This window comes from Somniosus microcephalus, chromosome 24, assembly GCF_052327205.1.
Source record: "Somniosus microcephalus isolate GS21.2 chromosome 24, FLI_Smic_1.0, whole genome shotgun sequence".
Lineage (NCBI taxonomy): Eukaryota > Metazoa > Chordata > Chondrichthyes > Squaliformes > Somniosidae > Somniosus > Somniosus microcephalus.
This window is the reverse complement of record NC_141010.1, coordinates 15,299,178-15,322,456: the sequence shown is the minus strand read 5'-3', so window position 1 is coordinate 15,322,456 and position 23,279 is coordinate 15,299,178. Positions and strand designations below refer to the sequence as shown.

Below are 23,279 nucleotides of genomic sequence, written 5' to 3'. Positions count from 1 at the left end.
AATGCAAGTCTTTCTTTAACTGAGATCATCAATCTCAGCACCAACCTGGGTTCCAATCTGGGCTCTTCCAGGCCTGTAAGGTTTAATTCCCCATTGGTAAATGGTTTTACCTGTTGAGCCACCTCCTAAATTGCTGTTTTATTCCACCATATTGGTACTTATTTAGGGTTCACTCGGTTAATCCCGGGGATGAGGGGATGGACATATGAGGAGAGGTTGAGTAGATTGGGACTCTACTCATTGGAGTTCAGAAGAATGAGAGGCGATCTTATTGAAACATGTAAGATTGTGAAGGGATTGGATCGGGTGGATGCAGGGAAGATGTTCCCGATGGTGGGTGAAACTAGAACTAGGGGGCATAGTCTTAGAATAAGGGGCTGCTCTTTCAAAACTGAGACGAGGAGGAACTACTTCACTCAGAGGGTGGTAGGTCCATGGAATATGCTGCCCCAAAAAACTGTAGAAGCTACATCATTACATAAATTTAAAACAGAAATAGACAGTTTCCTAGAAGTAAGGGAATTAAGGGTTACGGGGAGCGGGCAGGAATTTGGACATGAGTCTAGGTTCGGATCAGTCATGGCCCTGTGGGTAGCGGAGCGGGCCCAGGGGCCGTGTAGCCTGATCCTGCTCCTATTTCGTGTGTCTAATTCTGTTAGATTCAGGAGATGGTTCTGTTATAGTAGATTGGCGGTTAGGATCAGATCAGCCATGATCTTATTGAATGGCGGAGCAGGCTCGAGGGGCCGATTGGCCTACTCCTGCTCCTATTTCTTATGTTGAGCAATAAATGCTGGCCTTGCCAGCGACACCCACATCCCATGAACGAATAAAACTAAAACATTGGTCTGTGAATCCATGGGTTAGAGAGTCTCCATTAATTAAGGTACTTGGTCTATTTTTTTTTCAGTACTTTAGCTGAGCCTGATCTTTTGTAGCAACAAATATGAACCTTTCCCGTCTGTTCCTTGTGCTGGCCTGTTGTCTGACCATGGAGTTTACTTTTAATAATCTTCTGATTTTATTAAATAAAAGATTGTACAGTAATCCCATACATAGCGGCATTCTAGATTTCTTTAATGTATGGATGTAGAGGGCGTAAAAGAAAGAACCTGCATTTTCATAGCGTCTTTCACGACATCTGGACTTCCCATTGGCTTTTCAGCCAATGAAGAACTTTTGAAGTGTTGTAATGTAGGGAAATGTGACAGCCAATTTGCACACAGCAAGGTCCCACAAACAACAATGAGATGTACGTTTCAGTCATGTTGGTTGGGGGATAAATATTGGCCAGGAAACTGGGAGCACTTCCCTGCTGTTTTACGAAGACTGCCATGGGATCTTTTATGATAGCAAAACGTAAACTCGAGGAACAGCACCTCATCTTCCGATTAGGCACTTTACAGCCTTCCGGACTCAATATCGAGTTCAACATTTCAGATCATAACCTCGGCCCCTATTACATTTTTACTTATATTTTTTATCCACCCCTTTGTTTTGGGTTTTCCCTCTTTTTTTCCCCCCCCCCCCTTTCCTTTGTTTCTCTCTCCCACATGGCAGCTGTCTCTCATTCTGCCAGAACATTTCACACCTAATCTGAGCCGTCTTTTGTCTCCACTAGTCCTATCACCATCTCGTCTGGTTTTGAATACCTCTTAATGTCTCTTCACTTCTTTTGTTCCCTCCCAGCCCTGCCTTTCGATCTATTTCATTTCCTTTCCAGTTTTGAAAAAGGGTTTCGACCCGAAACGGCGACTCTAATTTCTCTCCACGGATGTTGCCTGGCCTGCTGAGTTTTTCCAGCATTTTCTGTTATATGGGATCTTTTATGTCTATCTCAGAGGGCAGGCGGAGCCTCGGTTTAACGTCTCCTCTGAAAGACGGCACCTCCAACAGTGCGGCACTCCCTCAGTACTGCATTGGAGCGTCAGCCTGAATTATGTGCTCAAGACTCTCGAGTGGAGCTGAACCCACAGCCTTCTGACTCGGAGGCGAGAGGTCTATCACTGAGCCAAGGCTGACATGTACAGCCTAATATCTTGCTTCGGACCGGGCCACATGGATTCATAGTATGAAAGTTTTTCTTTGCTACCTTAAGCATGATTATAAATCTACATTTTCAAGAAGCAGGAATCTCTGATCTTTTCTCAGATTTTAAGTGCAAGTTCAAAAAAGTCTTACCACATATGGTATTTTACCAGTTAAATACATAAATTGGGAGGAGAAAGAGGGAGTATCAATGTGTATTCCTTTCAAAGATTAAACTGTTGCATGGATTATGATAAACCTAAACCTAAACATCCTTGTGTTTTTGTGCCTGTTTCTGTTGATTTTTGAGTATTTGTATTTAAACATTAAGAGCTAATATAATTCGGAGAGGTGGCTGGGAGCTGTTCTCGAACCTGGCAGTGCTGGAGAGCTGAATTAATAATAATTTAATACATGACAATTTAATTTCATTGTATTGGCTGTGGATGTTGATTTGACGCCATTATATTGTCTTGCTGAGTAGCTCTCTTCTCGCCCATTTCCCTTGATGATTATATCATCAGTACTTCATGAATATACAAAGTTGGTTAAAAGAAAATCGAGACTTAAGGACTGAAAGTTCATCACAATCCGTTGCAATTGATTGTTTTTACAGACTTCCCATGGTGAAACTGATTAATGTGCTAAATTAGAATTGTCCAAACTACAGCCTGCGCCACACATAGTCCATGGGCCCTGGTAATCCAGCAACAAAGCTCAGGCGTCTCCATTCTATTTGCATTTCTTATTTGCTAGTTTCCATTAAGAATTTTGTGGGCTTGGAGTTTGGGAAGAACTCTTCTTGATGTTGCCTCGTTAATGAACAGATCCTAAATCAGAACACAAAGGTCTGTTTCTCATCTACATGCTGCCCCTCGGCGACATCATCTGAAAACACAGCATGAGTTTCCACACGTATGCCGACGATACCCGGCTCTACCTCACCACCACCACCGCCTCTCTCAACTCCTGCACTGTCTCTAACTTGTTTGACTGCTTGTCCGGCATCCAGTACTGGCTGAGCAGAAATTTCCTCCAACTGAATATTGGGAAGACCGAAGCCATTGTCTTCGGTCCCCGCCACAAACTCCTTTCCCTAGCCACCGACTCCATCCCTCTCCCTGGCAACTGTCTTGAGGCTGAACCAGACTGTTCGTAACCTTGGTTTTGTATTTGACCCCAAGATGAGTTTCCGAACACATAGCCTTCACTAAGACCACCTACTTCCACCTCCATAACATTGCCCGTCTCCGCCCCTGCCTCAGCTCATCTGCTGCTGAAACCCTCATCCATGCCTTTGTTACCTCTAGACTTAACTATTCCAACGCACTCCTGGCCGGCCTCCCATTTTCCACCCTCCATAAATTTAAGCTCATCCAAAACTCTGCTGCCCGTATCCTAACTTGCACTAAGTCCTGTTCACCCATCACCCCTGTGCTCGCTGACCTACATTGGCTCCCGGTTGAGCAGCATCTCGATTTTAAAATTCTCATTCTTGTTTGCAAATCCCTCCATGGCTTCTCCCCTCCCTATCGCTGTAACCTCCTCTAGCCTTACAACCCTCCAAGATATCTGCGCTCCTCCAAATCTGGCCTCTTGCACATCCCCGATTTTAATCGCCCCACCATTGGCGGCCGTGCCTTCAGCTGCCGAGGCGCTAAGCTCTGGAATTCCCTCCTTAAACCTCTCCGCCTCTCTACCTATATTTCCTCCTTTAAAACGCTCCTTAAAACTTACCTCTACCCTGATATCTCCTTATATGGCTCGGTGTCAAAATTTGTTTGATAATGCTCCTGTGAAGCACCTTGGGACGTTTTACTTTGTTAAAGGCGCTATATAAATACAAGTTGTTGCTGTTGTTGGTATCAGCAACTTGAGATGTAGGCAACTTAATGGGAACATTTAATTAAATGGTACGTGACATTCCTTTGTACACACCTAAGCAGGCCTAAAGCACTAAAAGCTTAATTGTCACTCTTGTGCCAAACAGTGGTCAGCTCAATATCTGTATTTCTCAAGACAAAGCAGTGTTTTTTGAAAATTCACAGCAAAGCCCCATTTTTTTCCACAGGCCTCAACAAAGCTAACAGATCTGCCAGTGCAGCTTTGGGCCTGATCATTTACAAGGGAATGTGAAATGGAATGACTGGCCTCTAATTTTCTCACTTTCCTGGTGAGGAAGTATTTTGCTTTAGGTGAATCGTGGCATAAACCTGCATCCTACTACTGTACATTTCAAACGGTCATTTTTAATAACTCCCACAAATTGTACAAGAAAAACTTCTTATATCAAATATAATTTTCTAAATGAAGCACTGTGTTTAATTTTATATTTTTTGCCTCTTGATGTAGGGCGTTCCACCAAATTCACTTCGATTTTTGTTTGAGGGTCAGCGGATCACAGATCACCAAACACCTAAAGAGGTATGGGAGCATTATTTTCTAACATTTTACTGAGAAACCTCAAGTATCTTGGAGCTGCTAAAAGAGTGCCAGAACTGCCAAAGATTTATTTAATCCTTTGCGGCAGCACTTCTGCAGCAATGTGTCTTTAAGAAGTGATGATTTTGTTTGGGTGAGGGATGTCGATGCTGGAGATTAGAACACTCTTCCTGGAATACTGCATACAGTTTTGGTGTCCATACTTAAGAAAAGACATACTTGCTCTCGAGTCAGTACAAAGAAGGTTCACTCAGTTAATCCCGGGGATGAGGGGATGGACATATGAGGAGAGGTTGAGTAGATTGGGACTCTACTCATTGGAGTTCAGAAGAATGAGAGGCGATCTTATTGAAACATATAAGATTGTGAAGGGGTTGGATCAGGTGGATGCGGGGAGGATGTTCCCGATGATGGGTGAAACTAGAACTAGGGGGCATAGTCTTAGAATAAGGGGCTGCTCTTTCAAAACTGAGATGAGGAGGAACTACTTCATTCAGAGGGTGGTAGGTCCATGGAATATGCTGCCCCAAAAAGCTGTAGAAGCTACATCATTACATAAATTTAAAACAGAAATAGACAGTTTCCTAGAAGTAAAGGGAATTAAAGGTTACGGGGAGCGGGCAGGAATTTGGACATGAGTCTAGGTTTGGATCGGACATGGCCCTGTGGGTGGCGGAGCGGGCCCAGAGGCCGTGTAGCCTGATCCTGCTCCTATTTCGTGTGTCTAATTCTGTTAGATTCAGGAGATGGTTCTGTGATAGTAGATTGGCGGTTAGGATCAGATCAGCCATGATCTTATTGAATGGCGGAGCAGGCTCGAGGGGCCGATTGGCCTACTCCTGCTCCTATTTCTTATGTTCTTATGTTCCATGTCTGACATCAAGTATCCGCATCAAACACTCCTGGTCGGGGTATTGCACAATCAGATGCAAAGTAAAACTTCCTCAAACTCTATCCCAAAAATGTTTCTTAACCCCAAACGTAGATAAAAGACTTTGGCTGAAATTTTCCAGGGTGTCAGTGGGCGGGATCGGTGGCGGGTTGGGTGGGAAAGTGTTTTTTTTTGACCGGGTCAGGAACCCGCTGTTAGCCTGCCGCAACATGCCTTTCCCATTGTCAGGTCTGTCAGCGCTGAGCAGACCCGACAGGCAGCAGTGGGTGACCTAATTAAACTCATTATAATGTACTTAACAGACCCTGAACAGGCTTTTTTTAACATTAACTTCATCTGTCTACCTGAGGCGGGAGTTCAGTGGTCATTGCTCCAGCTGATTACTTGACAGCTTCAAATGTACAGTAAAAGCACTTTCACTTGACGCTGTATACGCTGGCTGTCACATGATGCGCCAGGTTGGCACCACCCCACACCAGCACCGTAATAACGCATCCCTACAATGACTAAGCCATTCCTTTCACACTTGCCACCGTTGTGGGGGGTACCGTTATGTCTCACCATTCACTGCAACTCACTAAATCACTTCCAAAGGTCCACACAAATCTGTCCAAGAACGCAAAGTGTTGAAAATAAAGGTTTCAATGTTTGACACCACATTAACAATCTTTACATGAACATTGCATAAAACACCCAAGTGGCTACCCTTGTGTGTTGTTAGTTGGTATGATTGCACTAGGATGAGGCTGAGTGTGAGGGGTGGCTAGTGAGCTGGGGAAGTGATAATGTAGATAGAGCGGGATGGGTGGAGGTGTAAGGTAAGTTGGTGTGAGTAAGGATGTGCAGGAGTAGGGTAGGGAAGGCAGAGTGACGGGGTTGTGATGAGAGGCACAGGGGGATGAAGGTGAGTGTGGCTTTGTACTAAAGCAAAATGCTGTGGATGCTGGAAATCTGAAATAAAAGCAGAAAATGCTGGAAATACTCAGGAGGTCAGGCAGTATCTGTGGAGAGAGAAACAGAGTTAACGTTTCAGGTTAATGACCCTTCGTCAGAACTGGAAAAAGTTGGAGATGGAACAGGTTTTTAAGCAAGTGTACGGGCAGGGAAAGGGGGGAGCGGAGGAAAGAACAAAAGGGAAGGTTTGTGATAGGATGGAAGGCAGGAGAGATTAAGAGACAAAAGGGATGATGGTGCGAGGCAAAAGGAGATGGTAATGGGACAAGTTAAGAAACAAAAGATGACTCGAGATGAAGTATAAATGACAATGGCAGAATGATCGACAGCTGTCATGTGAGAGAGAGTACTAACGTTTCGTGATCTAATGAGATAATTGAAAGGTTTGTGCCACTGCACCCAGGTCCTCCTGACCACATCCCTACTTGTGACCTCCTCTGCAATGTGCAACCAGGCTGTGTTGGTCTCCTGGGGAGGTGTCTTCCACCCATTGGAAGGGAAGACGACCTCCCTGTGTGCTCTGACTCTATAAGCATATGGAGGGAGTCATGGGAGAACCTGGGTGCAGCCCTGCATCTCTCTGCCGTGCTTGTCAGTGTTTGCAGCACTTCAATGCTGTAGAGCACCGACAGCACAAACGTCAAATGTAAGGTGGCCATGGTCCCTTTAAGGAAATCGGCTGATGACGTGTCATGAATGACGTCACTAGATCCGCTTCCTCTAATTGGACCAGGAAACGCGCTGGGCGGGCTTAAAGAGCCCTATCAAAGTAAAGTCATTTTGGACAGCGGGACGGAGCCACCAGCGAGGCTGCGACCCGCCACTGACATCGCCCGGCCCAGACCCGCCGAGGTCAGCAAAATCCCAGCCATCGTATCAAACCAGTGTGAAAATGTTCACTTGCCACACCTGCCATCCTTATAGCTTCTCTGAGCAGCCAGTTTATCAATTTAGTGACATTTGGTGCAGTATTGTGCATAGTTTTGAACTGTGGATCCAGGAACTGAGTGGAGACTGCGTAAAATTATTTTTATCTGGGACACTTGCAGCAATCAGAGAGATGAGCTTTTCATCCTATTACTCTGAGCCAGATTTGGATGCCCAAGTGCAAGAACAATATTCTAACCTACTATGACACACAGCCCCCTGAAGATTTTTCTTGCTTGCTAATTTTAGTTTGCAGAGTTTTCCCTATTCCTCCTCTTTTGCTGAAGTATGGTTCTGTGGACATCAGGCACTTCCCAATACCTCACCTGAGTGGCCATTATTCATGTCTGTCGTTGAATGTCAGCAAGCTGTTAATCATGTTAGACACCATTGCCAAGCCTGTTCTAGTCTTCACCTGACATCCACATATATATGCATTTCCAGCAGAGTCACTGGGTCGTGATCAGGAGCAAGCCAGTTATTTTCCCTTTGACCAGGGAAAACATTTTAGCTTGCTCCTGTTTGAAGTACCCTTGCTGCTGCCTCAACAGAGGTCGGCTAACGCCACACAGACTGGCACTTGAAGCTCAAGTCTTCATGGCTGTATGTCTCAGCCAATCACTGATTAAACCAACTGAGGCCCGGGTGAAGCTAATTCCAGAAATACCATGAATTCAGAAATTCTCTTGGAGATTAAAAGTGATCTGTGATTCTGTGCTTTCTGTAACTTGATTTGTATAGAATAGTATCTTACAACACAGAAGGAGGCCATTCAGCCCATCGTGCCTGTGCCGGCTCTTTGAAAGAGCTCTCCAATTAGTCCCACACTTTCCCCATAGCCCTGCAATTTTTTTCCTTTTCAAGTATATATCCAATTCCCTTGTGAAAGTTACTGTTGAATCTTTTTCTGCCACCCTATAAAATACTTTACCATTTCTTTTGATAAAAAAATTTCCCCTCGTACTCCCTTTTATATGTTTTAAGGACTTTTATCATTGCAACGTAATGGCAAAATATTGGGCTGGAAATTGTGGACAGAGGCTTCCTGCGGGCGAATGCCTCCGAACCACAAGTAACTCCACACCTACCTGGTACCTCTGTACCTTCGAAGACTCGCGCTCCTGGGCCTGCAAGTGTCCCTGGGATTATGTGGGTCAGCCCAACCAATGGCAAAGAGGGATTCCTATTTATGCTTATGGGGATTCCATTTATGTACGGTGACGTAATAAAACTCACTACGCACTTGGTTCGAGTATAAAGCAAGGCTTTAATCAACTTGTTTTAAAACATGGAGGTCTAGTTATCTTTCACTAGTTCCTGTTTACAAAATGTCCTGGGCAAGCTGGGTCCACGCCCGAGTATTTATACTCCTAGAAACATAGAAGATAGGAGCAGGAGTAGGCCATTCGGCCCCTCGAGCCTGCTCCGCCATTCAATGCGATCATGGCTGATCATCCAAACTCAGTATCCTATCCCTGCTTTCTCCCCATATCCTTTGATCCCTTTAGCCTTAAGAAATATATCCAACTCCTTCTTGAATATATTTAATGAATTGGCCTCAACTGCCTTCTGTGGTAGAGAATTCCACAGGTTCACCACTCTCTGGGTGAAGAAATTCCTCCTCATTTCTGTCCTAAATGGCTTACCCCTTATCCTTAGACTGTGACCCCTGGTTCTGGACTCACCGCCATCGGGAACATCCTTCCTGCATCTAGTCTGTCTAGTCCTGTTAGAATTTTATAAGTTTCAATGAGATCCCCTCTCATTCTTCTAAACTCCAGCGAGCACAAGTCCAATCGACCCAATCTCTCCTCTTACGCCATTCCTGCCATCCCAGGTATCAGCCTGGTGAATCTTCGCTGAACTCCTTCCATGGCAAGAACATCCTTCCTCAGATAAGGCGACCAAAACTGCACACAATACTCAAGATGTGGCCGTCCAGTGTTATTTCATGACTCTTTCTTCATGGATCATAAGATTCATAACATACGGAATCCCCATAAACATAATAGGAATCCCCTAAGAAACACATTTTCACAACACTGAAATAAAAATAAATCATCACATGGTCAAAATTAATTAAAATCCAGTTTAATTAAACATTTAAAACAAAAATTTAATTTTTTGAAAAATAAATTTAAATTTTTTTCAAGGGGCCAAAAATAACCTAAATTAATTTTAAAGGTTTTTGTATGGTTAAATCATTTAAAAAAATTATTTTAATATTTATTTAAACCCTTACGCTGGTAAAAGAAGGCCCTAGGCCCACTTTTACCAGACGTAAGGGTTTCGTGGGCATTTGCTGGGCAGTAGTTCGGCAAATAGCCCAACTCTGCGCCAGCGATTGGCCATTTCCTATGGATTCGTAGGATCTGTCAAGCTGAAACTTGACAGCTCGCAAGTTACGGGTTTTCGTGCATGTGCATCGCATGCGGAAACCCGGAACTTGTGGGGCGCTTACAACCGTGTATGCGCCGTCATGGGCCCCGTAAAATCCGGGCCAATGTTCTTCAATTACACTATACAGGAAACTTTCGGTTAAATGTCCGGAAAGCTCTATCCACCGGCAAAATTCAGGAGTCGGTGCAGATAAGTTTTTTTTAACTTTTCGTCGCTTTTTTCCTCCAGTCAGGCTCTGCAAGCGTCTAGCTGAAGCTGTTGCTTAGCTACAGAGACGCTTACAAGCTGCGCCGACTGTTTTGAAGCACAGAGTTTGTTGCTTCAGACGGAGCTCAGAAGCTCCGTATGTTTTAACATTGGCGCTGGTTTCTACGGCAGTTTTGATGGGACGGCACCAGCTCGGTCGCGTCAGTGCCGGATACCAGAAAGTTTCCTGTAGTATAATATAAACTTGCAGCTCATAAAATAGTCATAAAGGCACAGTACTGCCCCCCCCCCCCCCCCGGTTATCAAAATCCACGACAAGGCCTTGGACAACGTGGACCACTTTCCATAACCTCGGGAGCCTACTGTCAACAAGGGCAGACGTCGATGACGGAAGTCCAACACCGCCTTCAGTGTGCCAGTGCAGCCTTCGGTCGCCTGAGGAAGAGAGTGTTTGAAGACAAGGACCTCAAACCCGGCACCAAGCTCATGGTCTACAGAGCAGCAGTGATACCTGCCCTCCTGTATGCCTCAGAGACATGGACCATGTACAGCAGGCACCTCACAGCACTGGAGAGGTACCACCAACGCTGCCTCCGCAAGATCCTGCAAATCCATTGGCAGGATAGGCGCACCAACGTCAATGTTCTCGCTCAGGCCAACATCAAAGCTTTGACCACGCTCGATCAGCTCCGATGGACGGGTCATATTGTCCGCATGCCCGATACGAGATTCCCAAAACAAGCGCTCTACTCGGAGCTCCGACACGGCAAGAGAGCCCCAGGTGGGCAGAAGAAACGCTTCAAGGACGCCCTCAAAACCTCCTTGAAAAAGTGCAACATCTCCACCGACACCTGGGAATCCCTGGCCCAAAACCGCACAAAGTGGAAGAGAAACATCCGGGAAGGTGCCGAACACCACAAATCTCTTCGCCGGGAGCAAGCGGAAGCCCAGCGGAAGGAGCGCACGTCAACCCAAGCACCCCACCCACCCGCCCCTTCAACCACCGTCTGCCCCACCTGTGACAGAGACTGTAGGTCCTGCATTGGACTCATCAGTCACCTGAGAACTCATTTTTAATGTGGCAGCGAGTCCTCAGTTCCAAGGGACTGCCTAAGAGAAAGATAAATGTAAAACGTGATCCTGATGCTTGCCCCCTCAAAAAACACTCCTAAACATCTCCCAAATGTAACCAGTGGAAAAATGCAACCCACTTCTCTTGATATCTGCGCTTCACTGCCCTACTGGTTACTGAAAGTTCCCTTGATCTGCACTTCCTCTTCTCCTTCCCGAAACATCCATAGGTATTTTCCAATCCTCCCAATCTCCAAGAATACTATGTCAGTTTCAGTCAGATATCAGTAAAGGTAACTGACCAGAGGTGGAATTTCAATGTTTCTCTCCTCGTCTCCGATGCCTCAAGGATCACGTTCAGCAGGCAGTGGCTTTCACCAGAGCTGCTTCTAGAAACACCGGGAGAGCTCGCTTGGAATTATACAGTGTGAGCATTTATATATGTCTCTTTACTTTAGTATGTAATTCAGAGACATTCTATTAACAAATAAACCAGTTTTTAGCTGGAGCACTGAAAATGGCCGGCCACCAGATCATCGTTGCGGGTGGGCGGGGGGGGGGGGCGGCGAGAAGGCGATCGTGAGGGTGTCCCCAATCACGGGGGCTGTGTTAGGCAGGATCCAGGAGGTAGGTGTAAAGGCACTCCCCTCCTGGCTGCAGCAGTACTTGCCTTGCTGTAACTGCCGGGTTTTACGAGAACCTGTCCAGCTGCCATTAAAAACAAAATGGAAGTTAAAGAAGAGGCTTCTAGCCTCATTAAAATATTTAAATTGAGGTCCCGCCTCCTGGCAGCGGGTTGGCTGTCCGCCCCATCCCACGCCACCAACCCTACCCTCCCCCCGTCCTGTCCCGCCTCTGTTAAAACCGGAAGTGGGCGGGTTTAGGTCGGGATTTTGATGTTTAACAATTTCCCATACCTATGCTCTAAACCCACCTGTTTTTTTTTTTAGGTTAAAATTTGCCCCATTGTGTCTAAATTGGACCTTTATATCCCTGGGCACTCTTACCTCAAATCAAAAAGTATACTTCTCTTTGTGTGTAAAGTTAAAGAAAAATTATATTATTAACTGGATGCTACTGATCCACTGCTTCACCTTCTCTTACCCTCTTGATGCTCTTATAGGCAGGTTGTTCAGTGTGGCCTCCTTCAAGGAAGTCAAGGGCTTATCCTTTTTCAGGCCTGTTCATTTATTTTAAGTGCCATCTTGTCATGCAAGAAGTAGTCTTGATGTGTTGTAAGTTGATTGAAGCACATACACACTGTGACCGACATGTGCCAATGTTGGCAGCCCATCGCAGTTGTTAAATGAGGATGCAACAAGCAGCTAAATTGTTTAGTGCGTGAAACCCTTTAAAGATGCGCCAAGGCTTTCAGTTGTAATGGCTGTAATATGTACTTTATGTGATATATATAATATGAATGAAAGAACTGCATGGTTCACTGCTTGCTTGTGTGAGAGCTTGGCATTGGTCAATGATAAATGTTCAACAGGTTGCTTGACATGGGCCATGTGCATGGTAAATGGAACCGTTGGATAGGCTTACCTCGGTAACTATGTTCCCATTGAGCCTGGCCGTCTTGTTCTGCCAGCCATTGGTAGAATGGCCATCAGGGTGGCTCTCCACACCCACTTCATACAGCAACACCTGCACTTTGCCAGCCATCGAGCATGGAGTTTCGACTGTTGCATTACTAGCTCGCAGACTCGGTTTCATAGAATCATAGAAGTTTACAGCACAGAAGGAGGCCATTCGACCCATCATGTCTGTGCTGGCCAAAAAAGAGCTATCCAGCCTAATCCCACTTTCCAGCTTTTGGTCCGTAGCTCTGTAGGTTACGGCACCTCAAGTACATATCCAAGTACAGGAAACTTTGGTTTATCCGGAGGTTGTATGTCCGGAAACCTCGATCTAACGGCAGAAATCAGCAGCCGTTTTGGTTAGGTTTTTTTTCTTCTCCTAGCATTTTTTTTAACAGTCAGGCTCTGGAAAGTGTCTCTGTAGCTTAGCAACAGCTTCAGAGACGCTTCCAAGGTACGGGCCAAGTGTTTATAAGCTGTTGCTAAGCAACAGTGTTTGTTGTCGGATACGGAGATGAAAACCTCCGTATCCTTCAACATTAGCGCTGGTCTATCCGGAAGTTTTGATAGATCGGCAGCAGCTCGGTCCCGTCGGTGCCGGATATCGCGAAGTTTCCTGTACTTCTTAAATGTGATGAGGGTTTCTGCCTCTAACACCCTTTCAGGCAGTGCGTTCCAGACCCCCATCACCTTCTGGGTGAAAAAATGTCTCCTCAACTCCCCTCTAATCCTTCTACCAATTACTTTAAATCTATGCCCCCTGGTTATTGACCTCTCTGCTAAGGGAAATACAGGAAACTTTGGTTTATCCGGAGGTTAAAAGTCCGGAAAGTTCTAACTACCGGCAAAATTCAGGAGCCGTTTCCTATAAGTATTTTTACTTCTCGTTGCTTTTTTTTCCAGTCAGGCTCTGCAAGGTCTGTAGCTAAGCAACAGCTTCAGCTAGAGACGCTTTTAAGCTGCAGCCAACTGTTTTGAAGCTGTTGCTAAGCAACAGGGTTTGTTGATTCACACGGAACTGAAAATCTCCGTATGTTTCAACGTGTCCGGCAGTTTTGATCTAACGGCAACAGCTCGGACCCGTCGGTGCCGGATATCACAAAGTTTCCTGTAGGTCCTTTCTATCCACTCTATCTGGGCCCCTCATAATTTTATACACCTCAATTAAGTCTCCCCTCAGCCTCCTCTGTTCCAAAGAAAACAACCCCAGCCTATCCAATCTTTCCTCGTAGCTAAAATTCTCCAGTCCTGGCAACATCCTCGTAAATCTCCTCTGTGCTCTCTCTAGTGCAATCACATCTTTCCTGTAATGTGGTGACCAGAATTGTACGCAGTACTCCAGCTGTGGCCTAACTAGTGTTTTATACAGTTCAAGCATAGCCTCCCTCTGATGCTTAATATTCTATGCCTTGGCTAATAAAGGAAAATAAACAGTTTCCTGACAGCTCTTTTATTGTGTTAGTCAGTGGGTATTGCTGGACACTTATTCTCCTACGGAACTAGGTAATGCTGATCGGGAGTGCTGGGAATTGTAACGTGCAGCTAATGGGCAATGATTGGAAGCTCGGGTAAAATGAAAAATTGTGTGGGTAGGAGGCAACAGTTAATGACAATAATAGTTTCTGCAGTGCATAACTCTGAGGTGACAGTAAAGTCCATTACCTTGCCACCCCTGTGTAGTGAACAGTTAGCAGTTACCATTCAGCCTCTGGGTGGAACCAAATATACATAACTCTTGAGTTCAGGAACCATTTGTCAGAACGGATAGTAACAGTTTCCTGGCCACGGACACCTTTCTGGGGGAGTTGATATTTGAAAAAAAAATCTTCCAGATGCATTCATTTATGAAAATGCAGTGACTTCTTACACTAAGTATCATCAATACCAGCTCCCGGTAAACAAGGAAAGTCATTGAAAAAAAACTAATGGAAACCAATTGGCAAGTCTCTAACTACTATCCTGTCACTCAACAGTGGAAGATTTTCTCCCTCTCCAGCCCATTTTTTCTCGGTAATGTCCGTCCACTGTAGAAAGAATCCTGCAGTAAATAAGTCCCAGAGCCAGAATACACACTAACATAGCATACAGATAGATGCAGTATCTGAGAATTGATTCATGGGCATCCCGTATGGGCAATAGAATTTATCCAATCTCGGTTATCAAAGAACACCAAATATAATCAATATTTAACATTTATGAAGGTTTGTCAGAGTTGCACCACCTTGCTGTTATCCCATGGTGAACGCTATATTCCTCCCCCTCCCATGCTGCAGCGTTTCTTGCTTATTGAAGGAGGAGATGGGTACTAGTATGCAGTTTAACTTTCTGAATGCAAATTCTGTCAGAGTTGAATGAAGCTGCAGTCATCACTGGTTTGAATGAGCTATTTGTTCCTGTTTTGTGATCTATTTTAAGAAAGTATTACGGCAAAATATAAATCAAAAATCTTGGCCAAGCATCCATCCATTTTATGGGAGTTCTGCTGCATTTGTAATTGCAAAGCCTTCAATTTATGTAGCCCATAATGCCATTCTCGCTATTGTCGATGCCACCATGGTAGTTGATGTACAAGTCTTGCTCCAGAACTTGTGCACATAAGTCGACAGTTCAGAAATACACAGCAATTATATTTAAAGCTGATTTTTATTTTACAAATGAATTACTTTTTTAATAATGTAATTTTAATGTGTCAGTTAAAGCTATGATAGTGTAGAAATATTTTTTCTGTTTCTACACACTTGGTAAGTGTAAAATTACTTTGGTTACATTGAAACAACTCAAAGTGACGGTGCCTGAAAAATGAGACTTTTTGCGACAAGGGAACCCACTGCATTATGGATTACAGTAACTAAATATAGCTTTAATAATCACTTGTGCTTAACCTATTAGTTATCGGTGAACATGCACAACGTTTACAGAGTTTTTAGTGTTGTTTCATGCAGTTAAATCTGGATTTTCTGATTGGCATTACTTTAATGCTGGCAGTAGCTCATTTATTTTAAACTGGTTACTTCCAAATTGGAGTGAGGTAGCACCTCTAGAGATCTGATGGAAACATTAACGCAATAGATGTAAGTCAGCACTGAGGAACTGGCTACACAACCTGACTGGCCATTTTACAGGAGATGTTCAGAGGATGGGTGGAGTCGGATATCGTGGGGGGGGGGGGGAGTCAGATATCACGGGGGGTGGGAGCTGTCTGAGATTGTGGGGTGTGTAAAGAGGTTTGCTTGTTGGGCCTGGAGTAAACACTCCTGCTCCTCCCGGCCCACATGCAGTGCTGTAAATGTACTTACCTGATGGATCCGGCCCATCTCGCCTCCTTTAACTGTCGGTATTCCTGAGCCCCGGGAAACCTGGTCTCCATAGGTTAAAAATAAAAATCCTGTTAAAATGGAGGCTCCTTAAAATATTTTACTGACCAACCTACTTCCTAAGAGTGGCTTGATCTCTTCCCCCCCCCCCCCATATCTCGAACCGCTTCCATTAAAACCGGAACTGGATGGGTTGGGGTTGGCTTTGAGATCTAATTTATTTTTAAATTCTCCCCAATGCATGTGCACCATCAGAATGTTGTCACCTTATTCTGATTGGCTCTAAATTGCCAGCAACCAATTAAAAAAAACTGACCGAAATTTGAACCAATTAAAAACATTTCACCACTAAACGCTTATCCTGATTGCTGATTGGCTCCTGGGAAATGTGAGCTAATCAAAAACAGCACCAATATCCACTTCTCTCTCTCTCTCTCTCTGTTCTACCATGTCCTCTCACTCACTGTAAGCAATCCCATAAGAGCTCCACCAGTATATATGGATCAGTTTTCCTATTTATTTTTACAGTACCTGTAATCAATTTGAGATGGTGAGGTTGATGCAGTAAGAATACTCTTGTGAAATATACCAATTATGGATGCCCCCTTAATAAAAAGAATATGAAGGTTATTATAATTGTATTATTACCAATCAGATTTGTATAGTGGAGATTATTAAGCATAATAAATTCATACTGTAATGTATAGTTTTATCAAAAATATCTGTTTGTGATTTTCTTTCCCCCACAATATAACACTTAGACAAAAGTGATATTGATATGTATTATGGGCAGAAGTTGACCTGATGGAGTAGTTTGCTTGGAGAGCCCAATGCTGGGATAGGCATCCATAGGAAACTGAGAGGTGATTTTAAAAGTTGGAAGGCCAGTTGTTTTGCACCGGTGGCGAGGGAACGGAGCATGTGGTGGGGACCGAAGACAATGGCCTTAATATTAGCGGGTGGGGGCACCTGAAAGAGCGGCAGGACCTGATTACCATTTTCTGAATCCTTTTCCTGGGCTCAGCCAGCCAGATTGAGAGGCTGTCCGGCTGCAACCGGGGAGCGGAAAGGAGGGAGGGAGGGAAAGATGGGGGGCATCGATCAGGTGGGGGGGGGAGGAGAGAGAGATCAGGGGGGCATCGATGGCGTGCTGGAGAGGTTGGGAGGGGATTCGATGTGGGGGGCCGGAGAGATCAAGGCTGGGGGCGGGGAGGGGGAACACACATCGATTGGAGGGGGGGGGGGGGGCCTGGACGTATCGGGGAGGAGGGGAGAAGATCATGAAAGGGCCAGAGAGATCGGGGAAAGAGGGGGGAGGATCGCGGGGGACCTTGGAGGACATGAGTGGGGCCGGGAGGAGATCGCGGGCTGTGAAGGACATCGGGAGGGCATCAGATCGTGGGGTGGGGGTCCGATCGCTGGGGAATTAACAGGTTTGCTTGGGGTCCGGGGTGTAAGGCGTGTGGAATTACCCCATTGCTCTGTCCAACAGGTTGTAGAGTTCGGGCTTTAGACTTATGAGAAATTACACCAGACACACGGGTTCTGCCTTTAACCTTTTATTGTTCCTAAGACAGATTCAAAACCCCAACCATTATTCGAGCAGTTCACCAATAATATTACAGGAAATCATACATACACCACCCGCTGGTGATCGGTCCAGCGTTGATTGTAGGTCCTCGTAAGCGAAAAGACTGGCTAGGCCCCTCCTTCCGACTGTAGCCTGATCCTTGCAGGCGAAATGACTGGCCAAACCACCTTCTTCTGACTGCAGTGCCGACATTCTTTAGCCACTGTGTTTTATACAGCTTTCCTTGCCTTTTGCAGTAAATCAATCATTCAGAGATAGTGACAATGTTCCTTTTAATGTTGGTCTGAGCTGTCAAACGTTCACACTCACACATCCTGTGTCTCTATCCATTAGTTGTCCTTATCACAGCCCAAAATTGTTCGTTCACTCCTAAAGTTTACAAAAGTGGCAGAAAAGCACTTGGTTAGGTTCATGAGTTATGTCGTATTCCGCATTCCAAAACTTCAAGGGTTTGACTTCTCCCCTTTAACCTCCGAAAAATCATCAGAGACTCGGGGGGGACTTTTGCCAGCCCTGGGGAGGCGGGTAAGGAGGTGGGACTGCTGGGAAAATGGCAGAATCTGGGGGGCGGGTACCCAACCTGCCTCTGTGCCATCTTCTCAGGAGGCGGATACCCGACCCGCGCTGGGAGCCGCCTCCCCAAGGCGGGAAGGGGATTAGTGTCTATTAATTGCCTGTTAACAGGTAGTTAACAAGCAGTTTTTTGGAGAATCCCTATTTTCAGCCCTGAAGTGTGAGCTTTCCGACGGCTCCGAACCTCACCAGGGTCAGCGAGGCGGGCCGTCGGTCTGCGGGGGTCGGAGGGGTCGAGATGTCCTTTGTGCAGGTGTAGTGATGAGTGCAAGTGTGGAGAGGTATTTGTGTGAGGTGAGTGTAAAGTGTTTTTAAAAAGTTTTACTTACCTTTACTTCTTCCTGCAGACTTCACCCCTTCAGGTCTCAGGAGTCCCTCATCTCACCGGCACAGAAAGCAGAATGGCCGCTGAACTGTCAAAAGCTGCAGCCTTCTGCTTTCTGCTCAGGAGAGATCTCTAACTGAGCCTGAGTGGAAGGACTCAACTTAGAGGACAGATTGTCAATGTTTGACAGCTTCACAGAGCCGTCAAACGCTGACATTTCATCTGTCAAAAGCTCTTGACAGATGAAACGTCACTCGCTGACGTCACCTGTAACCGGCTTTCCCTTAATTGGCCCGCTAAGCCCGCTGGGCGGGCTTAACAAGGCCTATCAAGGGAAAATAGCGTGGGTTGGCCACAAGTCGATGGAGGCGGGACTAAAACTCGACAAGTGGGAGTCCTGCCTCCAAAAGCTCCCCATTGAGAAAATCCAGCCCACGATGTCTGCAAAACTAAGGGGGTTTGTTTATCTCTGTTGTCTATCAAAGCAAATCCCATGTCCCTTATCAGTGACAACTTTATTTCACTTTGAAAAAACCCTTTTGGCCTGGCAAAGCATTTCAAGAAATATTAAAAATTAAGGGCCTGTATATACTTTCTACAGGGGAGAAACACTCCTGCTCCTCCTGGCCCACAAGCAGTGCTGGAAATGCATTTACTTTTTTTACATGCAGCAGTCCTTGCCCCCCTTTAAATGCCGGGTTTCCTGAGGCCTGGGAAACCCGGCTGGCCAGCGTTAAAGTTGGAACAGAGAAAAAAATCTGAGGTACGCAGCTTCATTAAAATATTTAAATGAACGGCCCGCTTCCTGAAAGTGGGTTGGTTGCCCACCTCCATTAAAACCGGAAGTGGGCTCGAGGCAGGTTGGGTTCGGGTTTGAGATGTTTTACATTTTTACTTCCCACCTGACCCAAACCCACCCGTTTTTGGGGGTTAAAATTCTCCCCAGTGGCTTTGGTCTTCCCAATATTTAGTTGGAGGAAATTTCTGCTCATCCATTACTGGATATTGGACAAGCAGTGTGATAAATCAGAGACATTGGAGTGGTGAGAGAGGTGGTCGTGAGGTAGAGCTGAGTGTCATCAGCGTACATGTGGAACTTGATGTTTCGGATGATGTCACCGAGAGGCAGCATGTAAATGAGAAATAGGACGGGGCTAAGGATAGGTCCTTGGGAGACTCCAGAGGTAACAGTGTGGGAGCGAGAAGAGAAGCCATTGCAGGTGATTCTCTGGCTGCGACTAGATAGATAAGAATAGAACCAGGTGAGTGCAGTCCCATCCAACTGGGTGACGGAGGAAAGGTGTTGGAGGAGGATGGTGTGGTCAGCCGTGTGAAAGGCTGCAGATAGGTCGAGAAGGACGAGGAGGAAAAGTTTACCACAGGCACAGTTACATAGAATGTCACTTGTGACTTTAAGGTCCGTTTCAGTACTGTGGCAGGGCGGAAATCTGATTGGAGGGGATCAAACATGAAGTTGTGGAAAGGTGGGCACGGATTTGGGAGGCGACATGTTCAAGGACTTTGGAGAGAAAAGGGAGGTTGGGTGGTAGTTTGCAAAGACAGACGGGTCAAGGTGTTTTTTTTTTTTAGAAGGGTGATGACCAATGTTCCTGCTAATTTTTTGGGGGTGTGCGGCCCCTTCAAATTACCGCGCATGCTCAATTTTTGCCCCCCCATTATAACACCGTTGAGCGGACCCAAGCAGGATCTGCAGATCGCCGCACGGTTGCTCAGCTTAGCGGGAACATTGATGATGATGGCAGATTTGAAGGGGAGGAGGACAGTACCTGAGGAGAGGGAACCGTTAACAATATCAGCTAACGTAGGGGCCAGGAGGAAAGTTGGGTGGTCAGCGGTTTGGTGAGAATAGGGTTCGATGGAGCAGGAGGTCGGTCTCGTAGATAAGGTGAGCTCGGAGAGAGCATGAAGGGAAATAGGAGAGAAACTAGAGAAGGATGTGAGTTCAGGGCTTGGGCAGCGGGGAACATATGGGGAATTCTGACCCGGTGGGGAAGGGGAAGGGAGGGAAGCAGCGGAGGCACCTGAACGGGTGGTCTCGGTCTTGGTAACAAGAGAAGTCAATGAGCTCCTCGCACTTGTTGGAGGTGAGGGTGGAAGGGACAGGGAAGAGGGGTTTAAGAAGACGGTTTGATGTGAAGTCGTTGTTTTATTTGCATTTCAGGATGATCCTGGAATAGGGTGTGAGAGAGTAACAGTTTTAATGGGGACAAGGACATCAAAGGCAGAGGTGAGGGTGTGATTGAGCAGATTGGTAGCTGCAGAAATGTCGTGGTGAATGGAGGGTCAAAGGCTAGACAGTTGGAATTTGAAAGTGCAGTTGGAAATGACTTTTGGGGGGGGGAGTTTTTTCCAGAGGCGGACACAGAAGGAATTGGGGTTGGGAAGGGGGAGGTGTGTGGAGAGCGATACAAGGAAGTGATCAGATATGGCATATCTGTGATTTGACACGATGGGAGTAGCGAGGTCACGTGAGCTGGCAAGGTCAAGGGGGTAGCCGTGAATATGGGGAGTTTATATGGAGGGAGAGATTAAGGAAGGATAGGGGAATACTGAACTCAGGAGAGAGAGCATGATGAGATGGAGGTTGAAATCATCAAGGATGAGAAGTCACTCAGAGCAGAGGCTGAGGGAGGAAAGCAGTAAAGATAACGCGATGAGAAACTAGGCGTGGTACTTGAGTAAGCGGTAGGGAACAAGGAGTTTAAATGAGAGGCAAGAGGGGTGGAACAAGGTGAGATGCTCAAAGGAGGAGAAGGTGCCAGAGGAGTGGGGGGACCGACCAAGGTGTGATTTGGTGATAAGAGCCACACTGCCACCGCGGCGGTCTGGGTGGGGCTGGTGATGGAAGGTATAGCCAGTCGGAGAGGCTTCATTTAAGGGAGAAGGTGTCATCAACCCATAGCAAGGTTTTTGTCATTGATGTGAATGCAATCATCCACAATAAGCTCATGGATGCCAAGGGCCTTGTTCACAAGTGAACGGACATTCTGGAGGGAGACGCGGAGAGGGGCGCTAATGGCTGATCCGTTGGAGAGTCCACAGGGTCAGCATTGGGAGGGGTAAGTGGGACGGGAAAAAGATTGGAAAGTTTAGCCCCCAGCAGGTGCACTGGGTGGGAAGGTCGTCGAGAGAGTAGAATGGAGCAGTTGGGGTTGCTGCTTGTAAGGATGGCCTCGATGTGCCCTTCAGAGAGGCACAGGAGGAAGCTGTAGGCTTATCTAAGAGGGAGTCAAGCCTGAGATGGCAGCAGGAGAGTAGGAAGGTGGAGGAGTGCTGAAGGGTTAGGGTAGGGATTTGGGAGGGCAAAGTAGCCGAGGGGAGAAATGAAAGGACGCATGACGACAGGAAAGAGGGGCCTGGGAGGGGTAAAGAAAAAAATGGGGGAGTAAAAAAGGGGAAATGAAGTGATGAGCTCGGGTCTGGAGCGGCAGCCAAAACACACATGTGAAAGGCCACATGGAAATTCAAGGTGCATAGGCCTGGTTGCATAGCAAGATCAGGATAGATATGCCTTGGTAATAAACGAGGAATAGAGAGGAGACAATAGAATGGAGTCCAGAGTTAAAGTCAGGGGTCCTGTGGTGGGATAAAGTTGACATATATAGTGTGGAGTCAGCTTGGAGCATCAACGAACTGATGTCCAGGTTCGGAGACAGGTGTGGAGGGCGAGTAAGTCCAGAAGCTATTTGATGGGTATAGTATCGGAGGACGCACTGCTAGAGGTATTTCCATGGGAATGAAGAGCCAAGAAAGGTGTAGCATCGATCGTGGGGCAGAAAAATGATGGCGAATTTGGAGGTCACTATAAGATCCAGAGGCAGCGGAGAAATGAACTTCGGCCCAGGAGAGTGAATTTCTGGCCACGAACCAGACTAGCTGAAGCTGAAAGACCAGTAGGGCAGTCACAAGCTTAGCAGGTAACAGCAGCGGTGGGGGATAGGCTGTAAGCTAGACAAAGTTAGTTACCTTAAAACTTAAACAACTGAATAACAGATCAAAGACACAGCAGCTGAGTCTTACAGTGTAGTCCAGTGGAGAAGCGTAGTCTTGACGTCCAGGAAATTGGCAGCAGGGAGCAACTGAGAGTTTTTATATTCCTTCCTGGGGTGTGAGCGTTGCTGGCAAGGCCCATCTCTAATTGCCCATCTCTAATTGCCCTTGAGAAGGTGGTGAGTTGCCTTCCTGAACCGCTGCAGTCTGCGTGGTAAAGGTACTCCCATAGTGCTGTGAGGGAGGGAGTTCCAGGATTTTGACCCAGCGATGATGAAGGAACAGCTATATATTTTCAAGTCAGGATGGTGTGTGACTTGGAGGGGAATTTGGAGGTGATGGTGTTCCCATGCGTCTGCTGCCCTTGTCCTTCTAGGTGGTAGAGGTCACGGGGTTGAGAGGTGCTATCGAAGAAGCCTTGGCGAGTTGCTGCAGTGCATCTTGTAGGTGGTGCACTCTGCAGCCACGGTACACCGGTGGTGGAGGGAGTGAATGTTTATGGTGATGGATGGGGCGCCAATCAAGCGGGCTGCTTTGTCTTGGATTGTGTCAAGCTTCTTGAGTGTCATTGGACTTGCACTCTTCCAGGCAAGTGGAGAATATTCCATCACACTCCTAACTTGTGCCTTGTAGATGGTGGAAAGGCTTTGGGGAGTCGCGGTGAGACACTCGCCGCTGAATACCCAGCCTCTGACCTGCTCTTGTAGCCACAGTATTTATGTGGCTGGTCCAGTTAAGTTGCTAGTCAATGGTGACCCCCCCAGGACGTTGATGTTGGGGGAATCGGCGATGGTAGTGCCGTTGAATGTCAAGTGGCGGTGGTTAGACGCTCTCTTGTTGGAGATATTCATTGCCTGGCACTTGTGTGGCACGAATATTACTTGCCACTTATCAGCCCAAGCCTGAATGTCGTCCAGGTTTTGCCGCATGCGGGCATACACTGCTTCATTTTCTGAGGAGTTGC

The 23,279-nt window shown here is 46.3% G+C and overlaps 1 protein-coding gene across 1 annotated transcript in view; it reads left to right on the top strand.

The window, feature by feature from the left end:
- sumo1 (small ubiquitin like modifier 1) overlaps positions 1 to 23,279 on the top strand; it is a 55,639-nt gene that overhangs the window by 18,590 nt on the left and 13,770 nt on the right. The window contains exon 4 of the mRNA XM_085966251.1: positions 4,381 to 4,452. Within this exon, the coding sequence (XP_085822377.1) occupies positions 4,381 to 4,452 (72 nt within the window). The remainder of the gene's footprint in view (positions 1 to 4,380; positions 4,453 to 23,279) is intronic.